Source organism: Rattus norvegicus, chromosome 5 (genome assembly GCF_036323735.1).
Source record: "Rattus norvegicus strain BN/NHsdMcwi chromosome 5, GRCr8, whole genome shotgun sequence".
NCBI classification, from domain to species: Eukaryota; Metazoa; Chordata; class Mammalia; order Rodentia; family Muridae; genus Rattus; species Rattus norvegicus.
The window spans coordinates 129,002,705-129,029,592 of NC_086023.1; the positions used below are offsets into that span (position 1 = coordinate 129,002,705).

Below are 26,888 nucleotides of genomic sequence, written 5' to 3' on the forward strand. Positions count from 1 at the left end.
TATACAAGTTTGGTGACCTGAATTTGATCTCACAACAGAGAGAAACCACTTCTGAAAGTTCTCTGACATCCACACGCACACTTGTACTCAAGATATACATACATACATACACATCATCATCATCATCATCATCATTTTTGGAGATGCAAATCTCACTTGGTTGTTCAGGCTGGTCTCCAAGTCTCAGGTCCAAGTGGTATGGCCAGGAGCTGGGACTATAGACATGCTTACTGTTCTTGGCATCAATAATTCTCTAAAATGATTTTTTTGAGAGTCCCTTCCCCCTCTTCTTCTTCTCTTTCCTCTTTTTCCTCCTCTTCCTCCTCCTCCAGTTTTATGAGACAGAATCTTACTATGTAGTTCTGGCTGGCCTAGAACTTGCCATGTAGACCAGGCTGGCCTTGAACTCACAGAGAGCCAGCCACTCCTGCCTTCAGAGTGCTGGGATTAAAGGTGCTCCACCACTCCCAGCCTCATTTTTTAAGGTTGTATCATTTTTTTAAATCAAAATTTTGGGAAGATTAGTTTTAGGAAACGTTTTGTATATGTGTATGCTGATAGTAGGCCAGTTGTGTTTACTTGGAGAACTTAAGAGGTGAGCTCAAGACACTGAGTAAATTTGTATATGTGCCACTTGGTAGACTACTCTAAAGGTTTTTTTTTTAATAGGCAAATTGGTAATTAATATGATTATTTCTAATTAATGAAGCAGTGGTATAATGGAGAAATCACAGACGTCCTAAGATGCACCTGAGTTCTAGCTCTAGGTCTGCCCCTGGCTTCTTGGGGGTCTTATCCTGACTGACACTCTTCCTTTCACACCCACCTTTAAGTTCACACAATTTTGAGCTCTAGGTTAGCTCAAAAGATGATAGTATTATTAAATCTTAGATTTTCCCCTCTAGGTTTCTGTATCTGTCTTTCTCTGTATAAACAGCTGCAAGTGGCTTGCCCCATGTCGTGGGCTTCTTTTGATAAACAATTAGGTTTGAAGAGACCAGATCATTTTGGTTCTGAAGCAGTGGTGGGTATCCTAGTGGAAGAAAGATTCCATGATTTTAAGAGTGGGACCTGGCTTCTCCTTAGTGGGTGTGTAAGGCACATAAGCATCTAGGGGAAGTGAAGAAGTTAGCACAGGTGGAGGTGGCTTCAGAATTGCATTGCTCTGAAGAGAGTTTAGGATTTAATTTTTATTTGAGAAATGTGAGCCTTATTTAAGGTAAATAATTCTCATTAATAAATGAAATGGGAAGAAAAAAAATGTTAGCTTTTGGAGAACCTTATCTAATTAGAAGTTAATTACTTTCCTGAAACATTTTTAAAATTATCCCTTTTTCTATTCTTTGAAAAGAAGTTTTTCTTGATCTGAAAAATTAATAAGTTAACAAGATTGAAATTTAAGTATAATATATTTGGATTATGATTTGTTCATAATTTTGAGTTTTATAACTCAACTCTCAAGTATAAATTTCTTGGGTAGAAAATTCTCAAGTATGAATTTCTTTTCTAGCAATCGCAGAACCTGTTTTTGCTGTGGTCAAAGCTGACTGATAGACTGTGGTTTAAGTCATCTTATTCAAAAATGTCTTCAACCCTGCTGGTCGAGACAAGAAATCTTTATGGGGTAGTTGGAGCTGAAAGCAGGTTAGGCACTTATTAAACATCACAGAACAGGTTAGACTGTGGTTTGAAGAAGTGGCTGTTCTTCCATGTTTTAAATGAGCTTATGTGCTAAGTCTTCAAAAGTGGGGCTTGAAGTATCAAGTGAGGCTGTTTGGTTCTTCTTAAAATACAAGGTTGGCTTGTATGCCAGGTACATGCTATTTTACAAGGATAACCTTATCAAACAATGCTTCACGAAATGGATTTCAGAACTACTGAAAATTGATACAAAGTTGGAAAAGTTAATATTTATTTTCCTGTTTTCAAATTTACCATTTCTTTTACTTAAAAAAACTTTTAACTAATGATGATAGTATGTCTCAGTCATTTTAAACAGTTTTGTGTGTATCTTGGCCATCTATTTTATTAAAAGTGAATTTTCCCAAGGAATTTGGCAAATACACATTAAGTAATACATGATTTATATATGTGTGTTCAATGCAAAAGGAAGAACTAAAGAGCCTCTTAAATCCTATTTCTGTAGCTTTTTAATAGCAAGTTTTCTCTTTTAACCATTTACTTACTATTTTATTAGATATTTTCCTAAATGGTTATTTTGCCCCCGTCCCCACCCCATGTTAGTTAGTAATAAACTTTCTGAGTAGCACACTGAGAAGTCTCGAGCGTTTTTTGTAACTGAGTTACAACGTAAACATTTTAAATTGCTTAGAGCTCTTCATTCTACCCAGATGCGTTAGTTCTGCAGAGTTCCAAAGCCTAGTAGCTCAGGGCACAAGCCTGGTTCAGAGTCCTGCGGTCTGGGTGGCTGGCCTGTCCGTTGTCTCTGTCTGTTTCTGCTTTCTCCCTTAGGTCTGCACCTGTTGAGCATTTGGCAGGATGGCAAGTGGAGGAGCAGCAGGGTGAAACTGACACAGTTCTGGTGAGTTTCACTTTGCTGCTCCTCCTGATTCCCAGGGAGAATTCTGTTCCTTTCTGTTGGAAAACTTCTCCACGTGAATCCTCGAGGTGCTAGTACTGCTTTAGGATTGACTCAACTATTTGTATGTGTTCTACTTACCCCAGTCTGCAGCGGCTCTGTGTGTTGGAGTTGGGAGCTTTGCTGATCCAGATGACCTGCCTGGGCTGGCACACTTTTTGGAGCACAGTAAGATCTTGTAAAATATCATTCCCGGGTGTGGTTTCCTTTTTTCCTTTACGTTTGTGTTAATTGATTTCAAAGATTAGTAATTGGTTAACTGAAGTACATTTAAACAAAGAAAAAGCTAAGAGGAAAAATGCTGATTTAGGAATGATTAGAGGGAAAGACTTTCCATCCATGCATATTTATATTATGGATTTGAATGAAAAGCGGTATCTTCCTCAAGCTGTACTTTATTCATTGAGGTAGGGTCTCAGTCAAACCCAGAGCTTGCCAGGATGGCTAGTTTCCCTATCAGCTTGCTCTGGGGAGCCTCTGCCTCTGCCTTCTAACATGTGTTACAGTGGGCTGTCACACTCACCTGGCACTTTACCTGAGTTCTAGGGATCTGGGTCCTCTTCTCACATTTGTTCAGCAAATGCTCTAACCACTGAGAAATTTTTCCAGCCCCAAACCTGTTTTACTGTTGGCATCCTTATGTGGCTACAGTGCAGTGAACAGAGCAGGATATAGTTGCTGTTCTCTAGGAACTGACCAGCTCTGGCTGGACTGGTCTGCTTCAGTGTTGATAGTACCCAGTGACATCCGAGGGTTGAAGGTACAGACAATCAAAAGGTGTGATTAATATGTCACAAAAGGAGCCATAAGTTTAGCTATGAGTATGCCTCAGTAGAACTATGTGGATGTTACACAGCTACAAATGTTTACGCATGTGCTTGCTTTAAAATTAGTCTATTTTTTTTTATATTTTTAGTTTCTAGGTTATTTGAAAGTAAACCTCTTATTTGACACCTTTTCATGGTAGTTGTTAATCTGCACATAAGCTTATGTTTAAGTTTTACCCTTTTTACAAGCAAATTATACATGTTTTTAAACATGAAATGTTTGGGTTTTCTTGGATTAGAAATAACATGAGCATTGTAGAATGTATCAGTGTAACAAAGGGTTAGACAGCCATTGTTAATGTGTTACTTCATCCATTATTCATAGAAAACTTCATCTTTGATGATAAATATTTCTGTCTGTTTCTTTCTGTTGTGTGACGTTTTATTCTTTCCATTTAGTGGTATTCATGGGTAGTTTGAAATACCCAGATGAGAATGGATTTGATGCCTTCCTCAAGAAACATGGAGGTAGTGATAATGCCTCAACCGATTGTGAACGCACAGTCTTTCAGTTTGATGTCCAGAGAAAGTATTTCAAGGAAGCCCTGGATAGGTAACTGTTCCTTAATACCATTATGCACATGGAAATATTGGACACGTATTTTCAAGAAGCAGTCTATTTCTCTAAAACTGTCAGAATATTGGGAAAAAAGAGCAAACTATTAAATGTTCTTTCCTTCCTTCTTTTTTTCTTTCTTTCTGAGACAAGGTCTCATTGTGACTGTCTTGGAACTCACAGAGCTCACCAGCTTTGCCTCCTGAGTGCTGGGATTAGAGGCATGTGCCACCACACCTGGCTCCACACCCCTCTTTTGAACTCTCAGGAACCTAGAGCTCACTAGTTGTCTAGATTTGCTGGCCAGCAAGCTCCAGGGGTCCTCTGTCTCTGCTTCCTAGTGCTGAAACTACAGCTGTATGCCAGGTCTTTATGTCGTGCTGAGGGCTGAAGCCAGGGCTCCATTCTTAACGTGACCATCACTCTATTGATTCTTTTCCCCAGCTCCTCCTCATTAAAATCCAAAGCTGAAATTAAGAAGATTACTTCTAGGGGCTGGGGATTTAGCTCAGTGGTAGAGCGCTTACCTAGGAAGCGCAAGGCCCTGGGTTCGGTCCCCAGCTCCGAAAAAAAGAACCAAAAAAAAAAAAAAAAAAAGATTACTTCTTTAATAATGGCATCTAAAAGAATAAAATACTTCAGAATAAACTTAAAGAGAAGTGAAAGACTCGTAATAGTGGGAAGTCAAAAAATAAGTAATAACTAAGTAATAAACTAAGTAATAAGCTAAGTAAAGAGTGGCTGAGAAACTGGGCCATGTGTCTGAGATGGAGGATTGTTAGAATGGGAGCACGAAGACTTCTTGTTAGGAATGACAACAATTTCTGAACTGATTTGCAGATTCATCCTAATCACTTCACAATTTTAGCTGCCCCTTTACATCTGTGAGCTGATACCATAATTCATATGGGAACTGTAAAAAGCAAAAGTAACCCAGCTTATATTCAAGAACAAGTTGGACTCTCATTTCCCCAAGACTTAGAGTTGCAGGAATCCCAGGAATGTGGTTCTGACATAAGGACAGACACTACTCGGTGGACTAGACCTGGGACTCTAGAGACAAACTCACACGTGGTGTCAGTAGTCTGGCGCCAGGACAACCTAGTAGGAGAGAGAAGATTGTTAGCACTCTGCCAGAGTAGTAGGAGAGCCACGGGTAAAATAATGGACCACAGTTCTTTACTCAACTGTATAGCAAATTTAACTCTAATTGGGTTACAGAATTAAATGTGAGAAGAAAAATTATGAAACTTTGAAGAAAATGTCAGCCCTCATGACCTTATTATATTTGGTGATAGTTATAATGTGGTGCTGGCAAAGAGACAAATAGAATAAGTCACAGAAATAGCATAAAGGTGGGTACTTATACAAGAGAGCCTTTTATTGGAATGATGCCAAGATAATTGAGTTTCCATGGATATAGGAATAAAGATGACTCTACTACTCAAAAACACAAAAAAAGTCCTGGATAGATTGTAGACTAAAAAGTGAACAAAAGAGCTAATTTTTAAAGCCACAATTTTAGGTAAGCTTTGTCAAATAAGATTAAGAAAGAAACAAACAAGCCAAAGAGCATAAAGGAAATGGTATTCATGAAAAGACACTGGACACCTGGCTCAGTGGTAACAAAGCCCAGGGCTGACCCCAATACCAATCTTTATTAAAAAAAAACAAAACACAAAGTACGTCGTAAAATGTATGGGAGAGTATTTTTGCAGTGAATAACTAGCAAAAGACTTATGTTTTAAATAGTTAATTGGTTTTTAATTTATTAGGCTTTTGTATGTAAGTATCCAGTATAGTTTAAATTGATATATATTAATTATATGTATGTTATATATATTATTAGATGTATTGTTAGAATTAAAAATATAATCTATTCAAAGAGATTTAAATAAACATTAAAAATGTCCTGATATAACTATATAAAATGGTATTCAGCCTTATTAGGAATCAGTGAAATGTAAATCAAAACTATTACAAGATTTAACTATTTCAAAAGTTACCAAAAACTTTAAACTCTGATAATAATGACAGAAAGCTGTGAAGGAGTGATGGGCTCAGAACCCCTGGGCAAGCCTCATGTGTGTGGCCACTTGGAGAAGAGTGGGTACTATTCGGTAATGCGTGCGTGTGCTATTCCTTCGTAATTCATATCTGGGTAAATACCGAGGGAAACGCATGCATATGACCCAATACATAGTGCAAAAACTAACTTAAGGTAGCAGTGTTTATCACACTCCAGTTCTAAAGCCCAGATTTCTGTCAAATAGCAGTAGAATAGATGTGTAAATTAATTTCAGTGAATATTGTCACAGCAGCTAAGATAAACTACAGTCACATTTGTCCATATGGATGAATAGAATATCATAGCATTGGATTGAACAATACACGGAATACTATGTATTTACAACTGTATAACGTTCAGAAACAAAATCATTTTGCTTAAAATGTACATTCTCAATTGAAGTGACGGTATTTGTTCCCTTTGGCAGCAAAAATAGAATAGTTCTTGAGAAGTTCAAAAGATTAGTTTGTTCATTTATGCTCCTCCTACGTTTAATTCATTTTCATTTTATCTTTAATTTTCCTTTGTGTTTAAGTTTCTTCTGTGTCAAGTGATCACAGGAGTCTCATGAGTTAGAGGACAGCCTGGGCAACACAGCGTTTCACCTCCTAAGACGGGGATGCAGCTCAGGGGCAGGTGCTTTCCCAGTGTGTGGGAGGCTGTGCGTTTGATCCTCAGCACTGCAAAGAAAGGGCAGGATACAGAAAAGAAAACTGATGACGCTTTAATCTATGTATTTATGTCTAAGTGCTTTTCCGAATGAGTGCTTTATTTCACAAAGAAACAAAGTGGCTTGGGAACTTTAAAATATAAATGCACAGGTTATTATTATTTTCATCAAATAGATCAATTCTCCGATTGAATAAAAATAGTTAAAGTGGATGTTGTTTGATGGAGCTGAACAATCGTAGAAACACCTGTTGTCCTTTTCAGATGGGCCCAGTTCTTCATCCATCCACTGATGATCAGAGATGCAATTGACCGAGAGGTGGAAGCTGTGGACAGTGGTAAAGACACTTTTTATGTTTTCTAACAACATTTCTTTTATTCAAACTGGCTGTTAGCATTTTTCGTTCTTTTCAAACTAAGGCATTTTATCTGTATATTTCAAAGGGCAGCATTGGAGTAGATGCATCATTTTATCCCGAGCTTGGTAAATAGCTCATTCAGTATCAAGCTGCCAAAAACTGTAAGGATAACTGGGTTCCTTAGAGCGTCAACATTTCAGTCTCTCTCTCTCTCTCTCTCTCTCTCTCTCTCTCTCTCTCTCTCTCTCTCTCTCTCTCTGTTATGTATATATAATCATTAAGAGTAGGCTCTCGGGGCTGGGGATTTAGCTCAGTGGTAGAGCGCTTACCTAGGAAGCGCAAGGCCCTGGGTTCGGTCCCCAGCTCCGAAAAAAAGAACCAAAAAAAAAAAAAAAAAAAAAAAAGAGTAGGCTCTCATTTTGCTTTCTGACTTTCTCTCAACTTTGGGGATTCATTTGCATGCTAAAAATCAAATAGGAGACTTTTAATGGGATTTATTTGTTGCTAAAAGAAGATTGTAGGAGAAATTATTCTTAAACATTAGCTATTTTAAGCTGGCTATGGTGGCATTTTCCTGTAATCCTTGTACGGGAAAAGCTGATGCAGACGGATAGACTTTAATTTCAGGGCAGGCTTGGCTACAATATGAAACCATATTTCAAATAAAGAACAAAATGAGCCATTTTAGTGATGGCTGCTGCTTCCGCTTTAAGCACACTTGCTTGCCTGCTGCGCCTTAGTGCTTGAGGAATCGGGGTGAAAGGTGTGTCTGAAACCCACTTATCCATCAAGTGTTCAGATAGGTACACTGCATTTATTAACCAGCCACTTTTTATGGCTGTGTTTGCATGGCTAGGGTGTTAACCATTTGTTGCCTTTGAACAATTACCAGAATCTTGGTGATTTAAAGTAAAAACAAGTTATTTTCTTGTTGAGGAGGTTCAAAGTCTAAATGACTCCTCAGGCCTGCATGCCAAGTTTTTGGACTCAGAGAGAGAATCTGCTCTTCATTCCTTTTCCACCCTAGCTAGCGTCAGCAGTGTCCACTCTCTCCTCTCTGATCTCTGCTCTGACAGACTTTTCCTGATCCACCCCCCACTCTTAAGGTCTTACTGTAATAATGAATCTATCCCGACTAACCTTTCAGGATTCATGACTTAATCATATCTGCGAAGTTCCTGTTATTATATAAGCTAACAAATTCACCCGTGTCAAAGATTAGGAGTAGACTTTGCTCCAACGCCCCACTGTACTGCTGTGTGCATGCCAATGGGACACCTCAGCCAAGATGTGCACTTCTTTAAAATAGTTTCTCTTATGTTATAGCCACATCTTCATATTTTTACAGAGATTTTTTAAGAAAAATATTTGCGGGGGTTGCGGATTTAGCTCAGTGGTAGAGCACTTGCCTAGCAACCACAAGGCCCTGGGTTCGGTCCCCAGCTCCAAGAAAGATAAAAAAAAAAAAAAAAAGAAAAAGAAAAATATTTGCGTTCAACATATTTTTAGTGGTCACCTTTATAATTTATAACTAAAGTATATTCCTGAATACTGACTTCTGCTAATGTTTCTATTTTGTCTCGTTTCTCACCAACTATAACAGTTGTGCTTCTGAACAGGTTTTCCTGGCTTCACTTTTGGTTCTCATCAATCAGATTGGCATAAAGAATGGATTTCTTAAAATGCAGATCTCATACCCACCAATCCCTGTCATTTACTGCAGTGACTTACCCCATGATAATTAATAACCAGCATCTGTTGAGTGCTACTTCTTGTATTATCATCCTTGCTGAAACTAGGCTTAGAGGGTGTGAGGACTCAGTGTTGCAGTCCGTGGTTTCCCTAGAGATCTGTAGCATTTATGACCGTATAGCTATGCTTATATGATCTTACGTCTTCCTTTTGATTTTCAATGTTGTTCTCTCTTATTGACCTGTCTCTGTTTGTCATAGGTGCCATGTTCTTCCTTCCCATTTATGCTTCCCTTCCTTTACTCAGAAAATTCTCATTTGTCCTTCAAACACAGATTGAGCTGCTTCTTAACAAGCCTTTCTTTACAGTATCCATCACTAACACAGACAGATTTGTGGTTTATTGCTTTTCCTCCCCATGGGAATACAAACTTAGTACAGGGCTTTTACTGACATTTCTGCTGCCAACTTTGTGTGTGTGTGTGTGTGTGTGTGTGTGTGTGTGTGTGTGTGATGAACAGTAGGTGTTCAGTGACTGTATCTTATGTAATCTTGTGTAAGAGTCATAAGCTCTGGGTCCTCTTAGGTTCCTGTGTGGGATCAGAGAAGTTAGGTAACTTGCTCAGAATTTACCAGTTCAGTGATATAGCTAGGATTGTAGCTGTTCTAGTCTGTATGGGCTTACAGAGTTAGTACCTCTCTATTGTAGAGGCTAAGAGGTTAAGGAGTCCAGTGTGAAGGCACCAGCAGATTTGGTGTCTGGCAGTGGCCTGCTTCTTTGTAGACTGCCATCTTTACATAAGAGAAGGGGCACAGGAGCTCTCTGGGGTAGCTTTATTGTTTTGGTTTTGAGCTTTCAGTGCCCAAGCCATCTCTCCAGCACTGGGATCACTTTTATAAGCACACTCATTTCATTCATGAGGGTTTATGATCTAAACACTTAAAGAGTCCTCATCTTTGAGAGCTGTCACATTGGAGATCGGGTTTTAATATATGAATTTTAGGGAGATAAAAACATCGCAACCATAGCATCAGCAAAAATAGTTGTGACTTCCAAGCAGTTGTTAACCATCTCACTTTATTATCAACGTGGATGCATTGGATGACATTTAAACAGAATATGACCAAGGTCTCAGATCTGCAGACGGATAGCATTCTTTTAGCACTTTCCTGAGGGAATTCTTAGACCTAGAAACCTAGAACTGAAACATTCAGATCATTAACTACATTGCCTCATTTGAAAATAAGAGAAAAGCTCCAGAAAGGTGATCAGTTTACTCAGAATGATCGAGTAAGTGATAGGACCAAGTTTAGGTTGTTGAGTTACCAGCTTCAGTTTTATAACATATTTTTAAAGTCAATTTTGTTACTGCCTTGTTTTCAGTTCTGTAAGCTTGAATTTCCAGACAATCAAGAAAATAATGAAATGTCATTTTACTGAAAATATCTCTTTAAAACTGACAGAGTATCAGCTTGCAAGACCTTCTGATGCAAACAGAAAAGAAATGTTGTTTGGAAGTCTTGCTAGACCTGGACATCCTATGGGGAAGTTTTTTTGGGGTAAGATACTATAATTTATCTTATTTCTAGGTAAGGAAGCTGAGAATAAGACAAACTGATCAAGAGGTTCAGAAATGTTGGTAGAGTGCTTGCCTAGAAAGCACAAGGCTCTGGATTTGATCCCCAGAACTGCATAAAATTGGGTATGGTGGGTGCATTCTTGTTATTCCTCAGGGAGGTAAAAGTGGGAGGATCAGAAGTTCAATGTCATCTTCAACCTACAGGCCAGCTGGGGATATATGAGACCCTGTCATAACCAAGGAAGGGACAACAAAATGAAAAGCAAAACCCACTGAGACCACCCAAAATGAAAGAATAATTAATGACGCTGGGATAGCTGAGTGCTCTTTACCTTCTAAGAGCACCACTAGAAAACTCTTCGAATAGTGAGGTGTGAGCATGCTTGTGCTTGGTCCTCTGGTACTGGGTGTTGCTAGAATAGAGTTGGACATTCTGTGAGTCCTGTCTAGGTGCCAGACACTGTGCTGGTTATGTATGCATTATAGCATTTGTTCATTATCAAGCATTAAGAGATAGGTACCATTATAATCTCCATTTAAAGATAAATGTGTTCTGGAAGTTGTGTGATTTGCTTAATTTACACAGGTCAATTTGGTGGGGGTTTGAGTATCTGTTTATCTGATTGTAAGGTCTGCACCCCAACCTGATGTTTCCATTTATCAAGAGACACTCAGGAATGGTTTTTCTAATACTTTTTGAGCTGTGGCCTAATTTTGTTTAACAGGTAAGCTGTTGAACTAGTATCTGCTTTTCATAATGGCTTTTTATTGTTGATAGAAGTCAGTTGTAACCTATTAATCCTGTAATAGCATGGAGACCAGGATGAATTGATCTAAATCGAAGACTGGTTTATAGTACTTCCTGTATCTGTTGTGTAACTTATGTCATCCTAGATTTTTATGCTTTATTTTTAAGAATTAGGCAGAATTTTAGTAAAATAATTCAGAGAGGAAAACCAAGTTAATACTAGACCGTCAAACAAGGAAATTATGCAATTTCTGTCAGTTGTTGAAGTTTTTCCCAGCCATCAATTCCTATGTATCTATTTCAGAATTGTTTCCTGGTTTATACTATTACTACACGACACTTGGGTAATTTCATAGGTTTTGTAAAGCTTGTAGAAATTCATTGTTTGTGTAGGAGATCTTTAACAGTTACTTCTATAGTTTTTAATTTTTTCATCTTTTTATAGGAAATGCTGAGACACTCAAGCATGAACCAAAGAAGAATAATATTGATACACATGCCAGACTGAGAGAGTTCTGGATGCGTTACTACTCTGCTCATTACATGACCTTAGTAGTCCAGTCCAAAGGTAATGTTACCTGTTACGTCCTTGGAGTTACTCTGAAGTATCATTTGCCCTTGATTAACAGGTCTTGAATAGCAGGAGTCCACTTACATGCAGTTTATTTTTGAAAGTTTGCAGTATTTTAGAAAAACTTTCAGATGAAACCCTTAGCCTAGAAACAAAAATTAAGAAAAAGTTAGATATCATGAATATATAAGTATATGTATATACTATTTTATTACTATCATAAAATATATCCTAGTCTATAAAGGATAAACCTGGACAAACACATTGCATCATTTACAGCAGAGGGAAATGTAAGCAGATGTTCAGATGCTGTATTAAAGTGTAACGACACCAAGGTAATGGTGTAAGTTACCACTAGCTTAGTGTCTTATTCTTCACTGGTGATGTCTGCGTAACGCCGCTGACCATGGCCGTACAGATGGTTCATCTGCTCTGTAAACTGTGCTGTAGGCTTTTTTGTTTTTCTGGGTTTTGTTTTTTTAAAGTACTTGAATAGTCTTCACCATATGTAATGTATATGAGATCTAAAGTGCATGTCAGTGGGTGGTTTATGTTATTGATAAGGCTTTTGACAAGAGCTGGCTGTTAGTAGTCAATTTTAGGGATAGTCCAAAGTTTTCTAACAGGGTTTAGAAATATGGTTCAGAAGGCAAATTGCTTGCCATTGTAAGCATGAAGATCTCAGTTCCCATGTGAAAATCCAAGCACCAGCATGTTGCCTGTGACGTTTGAGAGTCAGAGAGAGGCAGACCCAGGAGCTTGCTGCCCTGGACAGTCTGGTTGAACTCCAGGTTCCAGGGTCAGTGAGGGGTCATGTCCCAAAAATGAGATGGAAAACAATTGAGAAAAGACATTTGACATTGACCTCTGGCTTCCTTACATATGAACACATGCCTGTACATATGCACAATCACAAAGCATGCACACGTGTTCCCATATAGATAAGGGTGTGTGTTTGTGTGTATGGGTGTGTCTGTGTCTGTGTCTGTGTGTCTGTCTGTGTGTCTGTCTGTCTGCTGCAGGCAGGGGTCAACATTCCCATGTGTTGTTCGAGAATCAACTGTTCTACTTTAATAGGATGTTTAATCAGTACAACCTATTAGTTACTCCATTATCTGGTATTAATTAAAAACTGGGGCTAGAGAGATGACTCAGCAAAGAATGATTGCTGTGCTTGCAGTGGGGCCAGACTTTGGTTTTTTAGCATCTATGATGGGTGCCTAACAACTGCCTATAACTACCGCTCTAGGGAATCTCACATCTTCCTCTGGTCTCCACCAGCACCCACACACTAGTACACATACCACACACACACACACACACACACACACACACACACACACACACACACACACCACACACTAGTACACACACCACTATACATAAATTAAAATATTTTTTAAAAATGGAAGGAAATACACTAAAAAGTAATGGCAAAGTTCACAGAGACATAAGATCCTTTCATACAAACTATCTCTCATAGAAATAGGTCTGTTTATGGGTAACTTCAAGTGCTTGTGAGTACTCATGTACTCATGGGTCCTGCGTGGCTCAGGAATGGGGTCTCGTGTAGCCTTGACCTCCTGGGATTGCAGGTCTGTGCCACCACACCTAGCTCTGCTGCTGTGCTTTCTTCTCAGGTTTGTGGTTTTCATATTTGTGGCTTTATATTTGTTCATATTGCTCATAAACTTACAGGGCAAGTTGTCTGCTCATCCCCATAAGGTCCTGTCAGGTAATTAAGAGCAGTCCTGTGGCAGTGAGAGAAGCGTGCCACCGTGCAAGGCTGAAGAGCATCTCTGCTGCTCCTGTGTCCTGATGCTCTGAGTGACTGGTGTGAGTGCGACGCCAGTAGACGTCCTCAAAATCACTGGTTAAGCCATTCCTTTTGACATTTACTTACAGTTTGCATGTGTCTTCTCTTGAAGTGCTGATCCTCCCACCAAATATGATTCTCCCTTCTATAAAATTTTGCCCCAACCTCTTCAAAATTGAGATCAAAGCTAATAATATATGAAACATCTTTAATTTTTCAAAATTAATCTAAAAATGTGATTCTAAATTGCTTTTATATTGCTGTACCAGACATTGCTTATTTTTAGTATAGAGGTTAATTTATAAATTGTTGAAATTACTTCATGCATATGAAGTTTTATTCACTCTGATTTTGTTCCTTTGTGTTCTTTTCTTGTTTGACACAATGATTGGTAACTAGTCAGATTTCTGTTTGTTTTTGAGACAGGATTATTTCTTTGAATCCCTGAACTTGCTGCATAGCCCAGGCCTGCCTTGAACTAAGGGATTCCCCTACCTTAACCTCCCAAGTCTTATTGTAATATTTTAATAAACAATAGACTTTTGATGAAAATCACATATAATCTAGAGTTCTTTGATTTTGAGAATTTCTCACTTTTTGTGCTATTTAAAAGTCAATTTTTGGGTTGGGGATTTAGCTCAGTGGTAGAGCGCTTGCCTAGCAACTGCAAGGCCCTGGGTTCGGTCCCCAGCTCCAAAAAAAAAAAAAAAAAAAAAAAAAAGTCAATTTTCTGGATCTGAGGAGATGGATGGCTCAGTTACTGAAGAGCTTGTTTCACGGGCCTGAGGATCTGAGCGCAGATCTCCAGCACCCATGGCCTGTTCCTGTCATGACAGTGCTGGGCAGGCAGAGATGGCAGATCCCTAGGGCTTGCTGGCTAGCCGGGCTAGCTGAGGTAGGAAGGCCCACGTTCAAGGAGGCCATGTGGAGAATATTGAGGAAGGACTAGGAAGGTGGTTCAGCAGGTAAGACACCAGTGTGAGTTCAGTCTACATCTACATACTGACTAAATACACACAATAAACATCTAAGTAAGAGTAGGTTTTTGGAGGTATTTAGGAGTAACTTTAAAAAAAAGTGTTTGGAATGTGATAAATATATGAGAGAAGAAGTAAAAGGTGAAGAACAATTGAGGAAGACAGCAGGTGTCAACCTCTGGCCCCTACTTGTGTACACACACACACACACACACACACACACACACACATTCACACACAAATTTAACAAAAATTAAAATATCCGTGTAAGTAAAGTTTGGCTTAAATTCAAAGCTTGATTGATCTAATTTTTTTTCCTTTAGTTTCTTTTCTTCAAATTACTGGGAATTAAGCCCAGGATTTCTCTCATGATAATCACCTGATTTGTCACTAGTAAAAGCTTGGCTCATTTATTGAGAGTTACTGAAACTCATATATCTGGTTGGAGTCAATGCTGTATAGTGATGGGACACTTAGATGCATGTGAAAGATTTTTCTTTCTCATCTGGTGTTTTATGAGAAAATTTTTCTTATACATTTGAGGAAAGGAATCAAAAGTTAGAAATCATGCATTATTTATTTGTGACAGACTACCAACAAAAGCAGCTTAAGGAAGCTTTTTTGGTTTGTGGGCAAGGGTGGAAGTCATTGTCGTGAGACTGTGTGACTGGTCCTCACATCCCCTGCAGACCAGGAGACACACAGGCAAAGGCTGGCTCTCAACTGGCTTCCTCCTTCCTCACCCTGTGTTATTCAGTATGGACCACTAGTTCATGGAGTGTGTCGCCCATATTCAGGGTAGGTCTCAGAAACATCTCAGAAAATAACTGTACACACGAGTCCAGAGGTGGGTCTCCTTTGAGTCTAACGGATCCAAACTGACACTGAAGATTAACCAGGACCTAAACCTGAACCTAAAAAGAATTGTGGGTAAAGCCTCCACAGATAGGAGTCCAGTACCGAAGTACATATGCAGATGGGGCCTGGAAGCAGTTATAGATGCCAAAGAGAGAAGGGTTGGTCTGGGGAAAACAGAAATCTTCCTAAAAGATGTATTTTGGAATTCACATGTGTATAGAAGGTCACCATCAGTGTGGCAACAGTTCTCTGCACTGACTAACAGAATTGTGTGTTCTGTTTTTCTGCACCCTTCGCTTGTCCTTCAAGAAACCTTGGACACTTTGGAAAAGTGGGTGACGGAGATCTTCTCTCAGATACCAAACAAGTAAGATGCTTGCTTTCTGTAAGTTATATGTCTCCACAGTTAAAGAGCATATCTTTTTGTGTGCCTTCCAAAGGTATTTTTGTCTTTTGTTTTTTGTTTTTTTTCCAAAGGTGGTAATCCTAAGACCTAAGGAAGTTTACTAACTTAGTCAAGATCAAATTACTTTTGAGTAGAAAAGCCAAGATAGGAAGGAAGCTGTTTCCACAATTTCTGTAGTTCAGAAATTACATGCTTATAAATTTATATTAAGCAGTACTTCTGAAGATTAGATGTTTTTACATTTATCTTGTTTTTCTGTTAACTGTTCAGGGCCTTTGGACTATGGTAAGAGAGTACTATATTGGAAAGTGTATCATCCACACCTTCCCCTCCAAATGAAGTTTGTTTAGAAAGGCAGTTGCTCTTTCCCTGTGTCAGTTGTTTGCAATGTGGACTGTCTGTCCCTGTTAAAGAAGTAGTTATATATCTTGTCACTCCATATAAAGTTGTTACATTTAAACAGTGTTGCTAGTACAGCTTTACTACTGAAAGTCCATCTGAGAGGAGGAGAGATATGAGTAAATGGCATTGAGAGAGGTGGTAAATATTAGGGCTGGGTCCCTCTGAGGCTGAAGAAGAAAATACACTTTAGTTAGGGTTACTCCATTGCTCATACTGAGAATGCTCTTAGCCAGCACCGCAAGCGAGGGTAGATTGCTTATAAATATGTCAGTCAGTGAAGCACCCCTAATGACATTGTTCTTAAAGGCTCTTCCTAATTTAATCTTTTTTTTTCTTTCTTTCTTTTTTTTTCTTTTTCTTTTCTTTTTTTTATGGTGTGGACCTCAGACTCGCAATGTTGTAGTCATCATGCCTAATTTAATCCTAATGTGTTTGTTTTATTTTCAGTGGGCTACCTAAACCAAACTTTAGCCATTTAACGGATCCTTTTGACACACCAGCATTTAACAAACTTTATAGAGGTTTGTAAATCTAAGGCTTAAAATTGCTTGAAATAACTTTAGTATCTCTTCTAAAATATAACTATAACACTTCTAATTTTCTTGAAAATGCAAACGCAGCAGCAATTATGACTGTGGAGGTTTAATCAGGGACAGACAGTGGTCACTGGCGAACTGTGGTGTTTGCGGCTGCTGGTCTGTGTCCTGCTCCCCGTCTTTCCCATACTCCTCTTCTTCTTGTCTCCTCCCCTCCACCTTTTCACTCTTCCATTAAGAAAGCAAAAGTAGAAAAGAGAAAATACCTTAAAATTATTTTTCAAATCTTAATTACACGTAATTGTATTTGTTAAATTAAGAGGACCTCAGGTGTGAGGGAACTGGAAAGGACATCTTTAAGTCTTACTAGAACCAGCTTGGGCATATTTCTTCTGCTACTTTATAGGTAAATTAATGTAAAATATTAAAGATTATGAAAATATATACTTATTAAATATATACTGATTTTTTAAAATTTGGTGTCTGTTGTAACTGCACAATGAGCTGTTAGATGATCACATTGTAATTTACCTTCCAGTTCACCAACTATGAGTGTTACAGAGACATTACTAAGTTTCCTCCTTTCTCTGTTACTTTAATCCATCCCTCCCTCCCTCCCTCCCTCCCTCCTTCCCTCCCTCCCAGGTGCCTTCAGTCTTCTCTGTGTCTCCTCTACTCAAGGGTCAGTCTGCCCCTTTCTCACTTTCTTCAGTGGCTGCTTTTGGCACACTCTTTGTGCTTCAGGCTTCACGCTGTTGAGCGAGATATTCCAAAAGAGTATTTTCTGTAGTTTCTAGCTTTAGATTTTCTATTCATAGACTCATAATCTCATAATGTGTGCCAGTGCACACATTTATCATGAGAAGCAGAAGCAGGAAGACTTAAAAGCAAGTGAGTCGTATAAAGTCCTGCAAGCTCTGTAACCAGGAAAGTGGTGGAGTAGGTTTACCGTGGACCCCTAACACTTAGACCGCACCTTTCTAGAAAGAAGAGCTCCTCCTCTGTAGCATTCCCGTCTCCTTGCTCCTTTTTATTCTTGCCTAAAGCAGAATTACTCAAATTAGAAAATTGGCAACTTGAAGTAACCATCCTGTGATTGCTGGAGGATGAAATACATTGAACAAAAAATATGTTCTTAGAACAGAAAATGTTGTGGAAAAATACTTACAACAGTTCTTCTGACATTTTTCTTTAGTTGTTCCAATCAGAAAAATCCATGCTCTGACCATCACGTGGGCCCTTCCTCCGCAGCAGCAACACTACAGGTGAGCCCTCAAGGAACTCGCCCCTTAGCTGGAAGCCACGGCCACAGATTGAGAGAGCTGGGTTGTTAAGCTTGGGTTTCTATATTTAAAACCCAAGTGTCTTTTAGCTTGGAATTTAATTACTAGATTATCAAGTCTTAGGTATTTCCTGGTTTTTCTGGGTATAGAAACTAGAATTTTTAGCGAGGTGTGGTGGCACGGACCTATAGTTTTAGCACTTGGCAGGCTGAGGTTTGCAGATCTCTGGGTTCAAGGTTAGCCTGGTCTATAATGAGAGTTTCAGGAAAGCCAGGGCTACACAGAGAAATTCTGTCTCAAAAAGCCAAAAACAAAACCTAGATTTTTCTTATAATGAGTTACTTTACCTGAATCTTTGAAATTAGACATTTGGTATTAATGTTTACTAATTACTTTTTAGTAGTTGTAGAGTAAAATATATTAATTTATGATTTATTTTTCATGTCAGGTATCTTTTATTTACTTGTCAAAAGTGAAAGTTAAATAGCTTTAGGTTCCCAAGTTTTACTTCTGTGAGTTAGGGGATTATTTAAACTTGGGAAAAAATACCAGTTTATCAGTGTTTGAGCTCACAGCTTGGGCTTAGTTCATAGCTGCTTTACTCTGTGCCAGTCTAGTATGTGTGTGATTCAGTTCATATTTTAGTCTATATTGGGAAGGCTTTGAGAATTGTGTATCAGAGTTGAAATCATACTTTGATTTTATTCAAGAACTTAATAAATTTTGGTGGACATGATAGCCAGAACCAAAAGCCTCCATATGTTTATTATATTCCAAACATACTATCTAAATGAAGTTTGAAACCTAATTACATTTACTCTTGTGTGTGTGTGTGTGTGTGTGTGTGTGTGTGTGTGTGTGTGTGTGTGTTGGATAAATCTTATTTTGGGGAACATACTTTAAAATTATAGTAGAAACTAATGGCGAAAGAATTTGAACAATATATTTTTACATGTTATTATTGTGGGGTAATAACTGTGTTGCCTGAGATCCTGTGAGTAGGAAGTGGTCAGTCCGATGAAGAGGAAAACAAGAATACATGAAACCATATCTTGGGTTCAAGATCTCAACGTACTTAAACTAGACTCTAAATGTTCCAACCTTTGGCATGACACTTTTTTAAATCATAGAGCTTGGTACAGTGATGAAAGCTTTTGTAAAAATCTGATTCTGGACACTGATTCATATATTGGTTATATGATTCATAAAATGCTAGCCTATATTGTGGTAGAGGGGCTTGGGAGATGGGGCCAGCAGGATCTGTGGGGCTCACTGGCAGCCAGTCTAGTCTAATTGGTCAACTCCAGGCCTGTGAGAGGCCCTGTTTCAGAGCAGGTAGACAGAGACCATAAGACTGATTGATACCTAAGATTTTCCTCTGGCCTCCACATGTGCTCATGTGCATATGTATACACGAACACATACACATGCAAGTGCACGCACGCGCACACACACACAGAGAGAGAGAGAGAGAGAGAGAGAGAGAGAGAGAGAGAACACCTCAAAAAGTAAAAATATCACCGCTCTTGTAAAAAGTAGCAACCTTACACTTTGGAATGATTCTGCTCTTTTAGTGAGTTTACATGAAATGTCTTAGCATTTTCTGTTTTTATATTATGGCTGTTAGCTGCTTACAATTTCATGGTTATTATTCATAAGAATAAGCTTAGATTCTCAAACCTTGTATATTTTTTTTCTTTTTATTTATTTATTTATTTTTTTATTAACTTGAGTATTTCTTATATACATTTCGAGTGTTATTCCCTTTCCCGGTTTCCGGGCAAACATCCCCCTCCCCCCTCCCCTTCCTTATGGGTGTTCCCCTCCCAACCCTCCCCCCATTGCCGCCCTCCCCCCATAGACTAGTTCACTGGGGGTTCAGTCTTAGCAGGACCCAGGGCTTCCCCTTCCACTGGTGCTCTTACTAGGATATTCATTGCTACCTATGAGGTCAGAGTCCAGGGTCAGTCCATGTATAGTCTTTAGGTAGTGGCTTAGTCCCTGGAAGCTCTGGTTGCTTGGCATTGTTGTACTTTTGGGGTCTCGAGCCCCTTCAAGCTCTTCCAGTTCTTTCTCTGATTCCTTCAACGGGGGTCCTATTCTCAGTTCAGTGGTTTGCTGCTGGCATTCGCCTCTGTATTTGCTGTATTCTGGCTGTGTCTCTCAGGAGCGATCTACATCCGGCTCCTGTCAGTCTGCACTTCTTTGCTTCATCCATCTTGTCTAATTGGGTGGCTGTATATGTATGGGCCACATGTGGGGCAGGCTCTGAATGGGTGTTCCTTCAGTCTCTGTTTTAATCTTTGCCTCTCCCTTCCCTGCCAAGGGTATTCTTTTTCCTCATTTAAAGAAGGAGTGAAGCATTCACATTTTGATCATCCGTCTTGAGTTTCGTTTGTTCTAGGGATCTAGGGTAATTCAAGCATTTGGGCTAATAGCCACTTATCAATGAGTGCATACCATGTATGTCTTTCTGTGATTGGGTTAGCTCACTCAGGATGATATTTTCCAGTTCCAACCATTTGCCTACGAATTTCATAAACTCGTTGTTTTTGATAGCTGAGTAATATTCCATTGTGTAGATGTACCACATTTTCTGTATCCATTCCTCTGTTGAAGGGCATCTGCAAACCTTGTATATTTAAACTTTATTTTGACTTCTTATATTTACTCTTTTTTTTTAGGGTGAAGCCACTTCATTATATCTCCTGGCTTGTGGGGCATGAAGGCAAAGGCAGCATCCTTTCTTACCTTAGAAAAAAGCAAGTATTCAATTATTAAGCATTTTTCTATTAGCAATCTCTAAATAATAAAGAGTAGGTTTTACCGTGCATTGTTTTGCTTTAGTTATTATAAGGAATCAAATACTAATCATAGTCATAATGATAACTCAGGTCATTTTAATGACCACATTTTAAAATTTCTATTTATTTTTATTTTATGTGCATTGGTATTTTGTCAGGTCCCCTGGAAGTGGGTGACAGTTAGTTGTGAGCTACCATGTGGGTGCTGGGATTTGAACTCAGGTCCTCTGGAAGGGCAGCCAGTGCTCTAAACCACTGAGCCATGTCTCCAGCCACTAATGACCATATTTTTGAGGTTTCTTATAAGCTGTCTTTTAAGCTCATGTTGGAAATAATTACAAAATCAAAACAAAATTATACATGAAGATTAAGTTGATTCCATAATGTAAAAAGTTTAGTTCTAATGAAATAATTTGAATAAGTAACTCAATTATTTAAATGCTGTGACTCCCCAGGGTTTCCAACCCAGAAAATGGAGTGTAGAAAGCCCGCTGCACACTGAGGCTGAGGCCCTGCGGCTGGCAGAGGCCCACGCACCTGAGCCTGCTTCACCCTAACCAAACGTGGAACAGAGCTTCAGAACCCGAATTGTACTGTGGTTTCTTGTCGTGTTCTTTGTACTGGCTTGAGATAAAAAGATAGATGAACACTTTATAGAATAATGTTTAAGATGTATCATGCTCCCTAAACTGAGAGGACAGTCATTGCCGTGCACGGAAGTGACAGTGCGTACATACATCCCATCAGGGTGTGGGCAGTGGGCCCTGAGATACACATGGCTGTTCTTCCTGAGCTCTATTGGACCTGCAAGCTCTTTATTTTGGTGGACGCCATCTGAGTTAAGTTTCTGGGACTGTTTTAACCAGGGCGAGCCATTCCCATTGCTGCTTTGCTGGGTAACCCATGTAGGATAGGTTAACAGCCTCAAAGACCTGTGCTATACTTGTGCTTCAAGACTTCTAGCAGACAAGATCAAGGATGAGAAGTGGAATGGCTCTAGTAACTGCATGTACAGTTAATTTACGTGCTCTCACTTTGCTTTTCATTAGTAATCACATGGGTGTTGGGTAGCCTTGCTATTAAACAGGAGAAGGCGACTACTGTTTGTTCTGTTGACTTCTAAATGAACTGTAATTCCTTGTACTCCTAAAATATGAATTTAAACCTGAACATTGTTGGGTGAGGTGTCACACTCCTGTAATCTCGGTTCTCAGGGGGCAGAGGCAGGAGGATTGCTAAGTTCAAGCCTTGTCAGAACTATGCTGTGACTCTGGGCTCAGACAAACAAAGCTCCTTGAACTCTTAAAAGTATATGCTTCATCAAAAGCTCAGGTTCCAAAATTTTACACAGAAATGTTGCTGACTGTTACTTTACAGGCTTACTAATTAGATTAATTTTCCCAACTGTAGGTGCTGGGCTCTTGCGTTGTTTGGTGGAAATGGTGAGACAGGTTTTGAGCAAAATTCTACCTACTCAGTGTTCAGCATTTCTATCACTCTGACTGATGAGGGGTATGAGCATTTTTATGAGGTAGGTGTATGGAGCTGTTTTTCTTTTCTCTAGATACTATTCTATGCAGAAGACTAATGAAATGTTCTCCTTCCAGGTTGCTCACACTGTCTTTCAGTATTTAAAAATGCTGCAGAAACTAGGTCCGGAGAAAAGGTAATACATATTCTTAGGATGAACCAAGACCTAACACAACTCTGATTTCTGGCTGCCAGCAGACATGTTTAGTTCTTCAAGATGTGTTCTGTCCTTTCTCACTGTTTCCTCTACTGGCTCTACCCCGATCCCTCTACATCTGAGTGTACACTGTACTGTGGTACATATGTTTACCCAGCCCTTTATATTTTTATGCATCTTTTCTTTTGGGTGATTGCAATGAGAAATTTTTAATGTATCTTCTAATTGTCATGTTCTCTTTTCACAGAGTTTTTGAAGAGATTCAGAAAATTGAGGATAATGAATTTCATTACCAAGAACAGGTATTAGAATTCAAATTCTTTTTGCATGTTATCTGTGAACAGTTTGGAACTAGTGTGCCCATTGTTTCACCTTATGGAAGTGCCACTGGAGTTTTAATTGTACCACTCTGTCACGTTCATTTGTATTAAGTTGCAGGACAAGCCTGGGCCCATGACATAGGTCATGGTGTGTGATGATGTGCCTATGTTCGCTCATCCTCTTTGATAAACATTCAAGGGAGAGCTTGCCGTGGGGGTCAGCAGTTTGGTAATTCAGATATTATGAAGACATTGTACATGGCAATCAATAGTAACTACCATGTGTAATAAGTAGTAAGAACATTGAGCTTTGGGTGTTAAGGGAGAGGAGTGTTTCCTTGAGGAAAGTCTTTGCGGACATTATAAACTTGGATTGAGCTTGCCAAACACAGGAGCTTTGTTTATAACCTAGGGTCCTGGAAGTGCATGGGTAAAGAACTTTATGGGGTTGGCACACGGCTCAGTAAAGGACTTGCTATGTATGCATGAGGACCTGGGTTTGGAAGTCTGGCTCCCATGTGTAGAGGAGTGGGTCTAGGCATGGTGGTTCCCACCTTAATTCCAGCACTGGGGAGGTAGAGGCAGGCCTGGCCCGTGTGGGAAGTCCTGTCTCAACTCTGGGACACACTTGAGCACATCCACATGCACACATGCACATGTATAGACGCCTGATATGGCGAAAGCTTAATGATCCTGTATGTCTGTAGTATGAGGACATATATGTATATGTATATATATGAAAGTGTTGTTGTAATCCTGACAGTAGGAGTTTAGAGAAGGGTGTGTGCATGCGTGCACATGTAAGTGCCCTTTGGAAGTCTATTGAAGTCTGTGGGTCTCTGCTCAGAATAACGCATCTGGCCAACTCCCTAGCTTTACAAACGTTGCTGTCACTGCACAGGGATTGCTGGCACTCCGTCCCCTAGGGATGAGTCACTGGTGATATTTTTCATTTGCTTTTCTCTCTATGTGTATTTTTATTGGCCCGTTTACAGTTACATGAATTTCACTCTCAATATTTTATCACATTTGTTATACATGCATTCTCTTACATAACATCTCAGTCAAGTATGTTGCCACAACTCAATTGGGAAGTTGTTAATATACAGCCCATAGAATAGTGTGTTTAATTGTGTAAAAGTACAATTCACAAAAGAATAGAATTAAATGCTCAGAATAATAATAGTGATGTGTGTCTCTTATGTAGTAAGATCCATTGGCATGTCTAGTGATTTCAGAGTTGTTCGGCAGTGAGTTTAGATTATATTTTAAATATCTGTAACAACTTAATTGCATTTCCTATGGGTGGTAGTTATAGACATTGATCATATTATGGTGGTATATTGCTGATATTGATAATATTAATTTATTTTTACTTGGTACTGGGACTCAACTTGTCATAGCAGGCAGGTACTCTCCCTCTGTGCTGCTTCTCTGGTTTGCTTGTTTGCCCAATTCCATGCTCTATGCTCTTGCATTACAGATCAGCTTTTAGGTAGTGTCTTAGTCAGGGTTCCTAGTCCTGCATAAAACATCACAACCAAGAAGCAAGTTGGGGAGGAAAGGGTTTATTCAGCTTACACTTCCACATTGCTGCTCATCACCAAAGGAAGTCAGGACTGGAACTCAAGCAGGTCAGGAAGCAGGAGCTGACGCAGAGGCCATGGAGGGATGTTACTTACTGGTTTGCTTCCCCTGGCTTGCTCAGCTTGCTGTCTTATAGAACCCAAGACCACCAGCCCAGGGACAGCACTGCCCACAATGGGCTGGGTCCTCCCTACCTTGATCAGTAGTTGAGAAAGTGCATTACAGCTGGGTCTCATGGAGGCATTTCCTTGCCTGAGACTCCTTTCTCTGTGATAACTCCAGCTTGTGTCATGTTGACACACAAAACCAGACAGTACAGGTAGGATCCTTTTGTCATAGCAAACACTTTGAATCTCTCAGGTCTCTACCATGTTGCTTAAAGCAGTTGTACTACAGGGAATAAGCTGGTAAGAATAACTTATAAAAAAAAGTAAAACAGAGCCAGGCCTGGTGTCAGAAGCCTGTACTAAACTACCCTGGAGGCTGAAGCAGGAGGATTGATTCTAAGTTGAAGGCCTGCATGAGCTACTGAGTATTGAGTTAAAGGCTATTCTGTGCAACTTAGTGTGACTGTCTCAATATAAAGTAAAATAAGAGTTTGTGTGTGTATGTGTGTGTTAGTTACTTTTATTTTGCTGTGATTAAAACACCAGGACCAAGACAACTTGTAAAGGAAAACATTTAATTGGCTTATGGTTCTAGAGGGTTTCCTCCCCGAAGGTGGATGACGGCACAACCATCTGAGAGCTCACATCCCAAACTGCAGGGAGGAGGCAGACTGCACTGGGGTGGTGGGAGGCTTTTGAGAGATAAAGCCTGCCCTTCAATAACACATCTCTTTCAACAGGCCACACCTCCTAATCCTTCTCAAATAGTTCCAGTGGGGATAAAGTTTTCAGACATATGAGCCTATGGGGGCAATTCCCATTCAATGTGGTTTGGGTGCACAGTAAAGATTTGAATTGATTGCTTTCTTTCTTTTTCTGGAAAATTCTTTCTACTTTAAAAACCAGAGGAACTTGTCATTCTTTCGCTTTTAAATTGAGATAGCATACTGATTAATATAGCATACTGATTAATATAACTTCTTAGAAAATATATTTTTATATAATATAATGCCCATTTTTTAATACAGTGTGATATTTTAATATGTGTATACCATATATAATGTTCTGATCAGAGTAATTGGCATATCTGTTACCAAAACATTTAGGTTGTTTGGGGAATATTCAGATTCTTTTTTTTTTCTGGCCATTTTGAAGCATTTGCCATTTGCATGGTTCCCCTTCTGCTTTACAGAGCGCCATTGCTCCTGTATCCTGTAGGTCCTGTGCCTGCCCTCAGTCATCTGCAGCCCTGCCTTGTGCTTTTGATATGCAGTCTCTCTGCTTGTCACCACTCCTATCTTGTGACACACCGCAGTTGTTAGTCATAGGTCCCCATCTTTATTGACGTAGAAATCATGTTGGGTACTTGGCAGAGTTCACTGTGGGACTGCTCTCATGACGAGCTCCTGGGACTGGAGCAGAGCAGGTTGGTCTTGAGCTCAGGGTGGCACCAAAGCTTAGGCTGCTCTCTCTTGGTATCCTGAATATCTTCTTCAGTGACACTGTATCCTGTGAGAGCCACTCAGATAATTCTCTCTCAAGTGTGTGTGCTGTGACAGCTATGGTGTAAATGATTGTACCTTTTTACAGACAGATCCAGTTGAGTACGTGGAGAACATGTGTGAGAACATGCAGCTGTACCCACGTCAGGACTTTCTCACTGGAGATCAGCTTCTGTTTGAGTACAAGCCAGAAGTAAGGAGCACTCCATTTAAAACGGCTTTAGGTGGTGGGAGTGCCTTAAATCCCAGGACTGGGGAGGCAGAAGCAGGCGGATCTCTGCGAGTTTGAGGCTAGCCTGCTCTACATATTAAGATCCAGGTCAACCAGGGAATGTAGAGAAATCCTGTCTCAAAGAAAAGAAAAGGAAAAACGAAAAATAACAAAAACCTAAAACGTGCTTTAGGGAAGAGGGACTGTGAGAATAGAGAGAACTTGGTAAGTCAGTCAGTTTTGGTTGGTTTAAAGGGGAGACCAAAGAGCAGTTTTTCGTGAGTCTCTTACTCAAGGCCATCTTTGATGCTTTTTTTTTTTTTTTTTTTTTTTGACACATGTATCATGTGTCCTGGGTGGCCTTATGTGGTAGTAGCTGTCAGACCCTGGGCTTGCATGCCAGGCAAGCCCTTATACAGACAAGCTGCATCTCTAACCAAATCAGACCTTCTTAGACACTAGTTGTCATTGAGTGCTGAAACTCTTACAGTAACTAAGGCAGTTTCTAAGTCTGTGTAGTTGGTTCTAAGCATCTTTTTTAAAAAAATTGCCTGGCTTTAAGTACAAACTCAAGACAATTATAAATTGTAATACTTAATATATTTATAAGAAGAATGTAAGATTTCCCCCATATTAGAAATAAAACACTTATGAGCTGGACCTGATGGCACAGGTCTATAATTATAGCTGCTTGAGAGGCTGGCCCAGGAGGGTCTTAAGTTTA

The 26,888-nt window shown here is 39.4% G+C and overlaps 1 protein-coding gene and 1 non-coding gene across 4 annotated transcripts in view; both read left to right on the forward strand.

The window, feature by feature from the left end:
- Nrdc (nardilysin convertase) overlaps positions 1–26,888 on the forward strand; it is a 64,184-nt gene that overhangs the window by 19,310 nt on the left and 17,986 nt on the right. Inside the window, exons 3-17 of one of the 3 annotated variants that reach the window (XM_006238499.5) lie at positions 1,511–1,644; positions 2,473–2,542; positions 2,686–2,767; positions 3,826–3,979; positions 6,984–7,057; positions 10,234–10,329; positions 11,543–11,665; positions 15,629–15,686; positions 16,575–16,648; positions 17,859–17,928; positions 20,631–20,708; positions 22,161–22,281; positions 22,358–22,416; positions 22,685–22,739; positions 26,042–26,146. In XM_006238499.5, coding sequence (XP_006238561.1) covers positions 1,511–1,644; positions 2,473–2,542; positions 2,686–2,767; positions 3,826–3,979; positions 6,984–7,057; positions 10,234–10,329; positions 11,543–11,665; positions 15,629–15,686; positions 16,575–16,648; positions 17,859–17,928; positions 20,631–20,708; positions 22,161–22,281; positions 22,358–22,416; positions 22,685–22,739; positions 26,042–26,146 — 1,353 coding nt within the window. 3 annotated transcript variants of the gene reach the window in all.
- Mir761 (microRNA 761) lies at positions 2,501–2,576 on the forward strand. The gene has a single exon (NR_032765.1). It is a non-coding gene; the product is annotated as a microRNA 761 (primary transcript).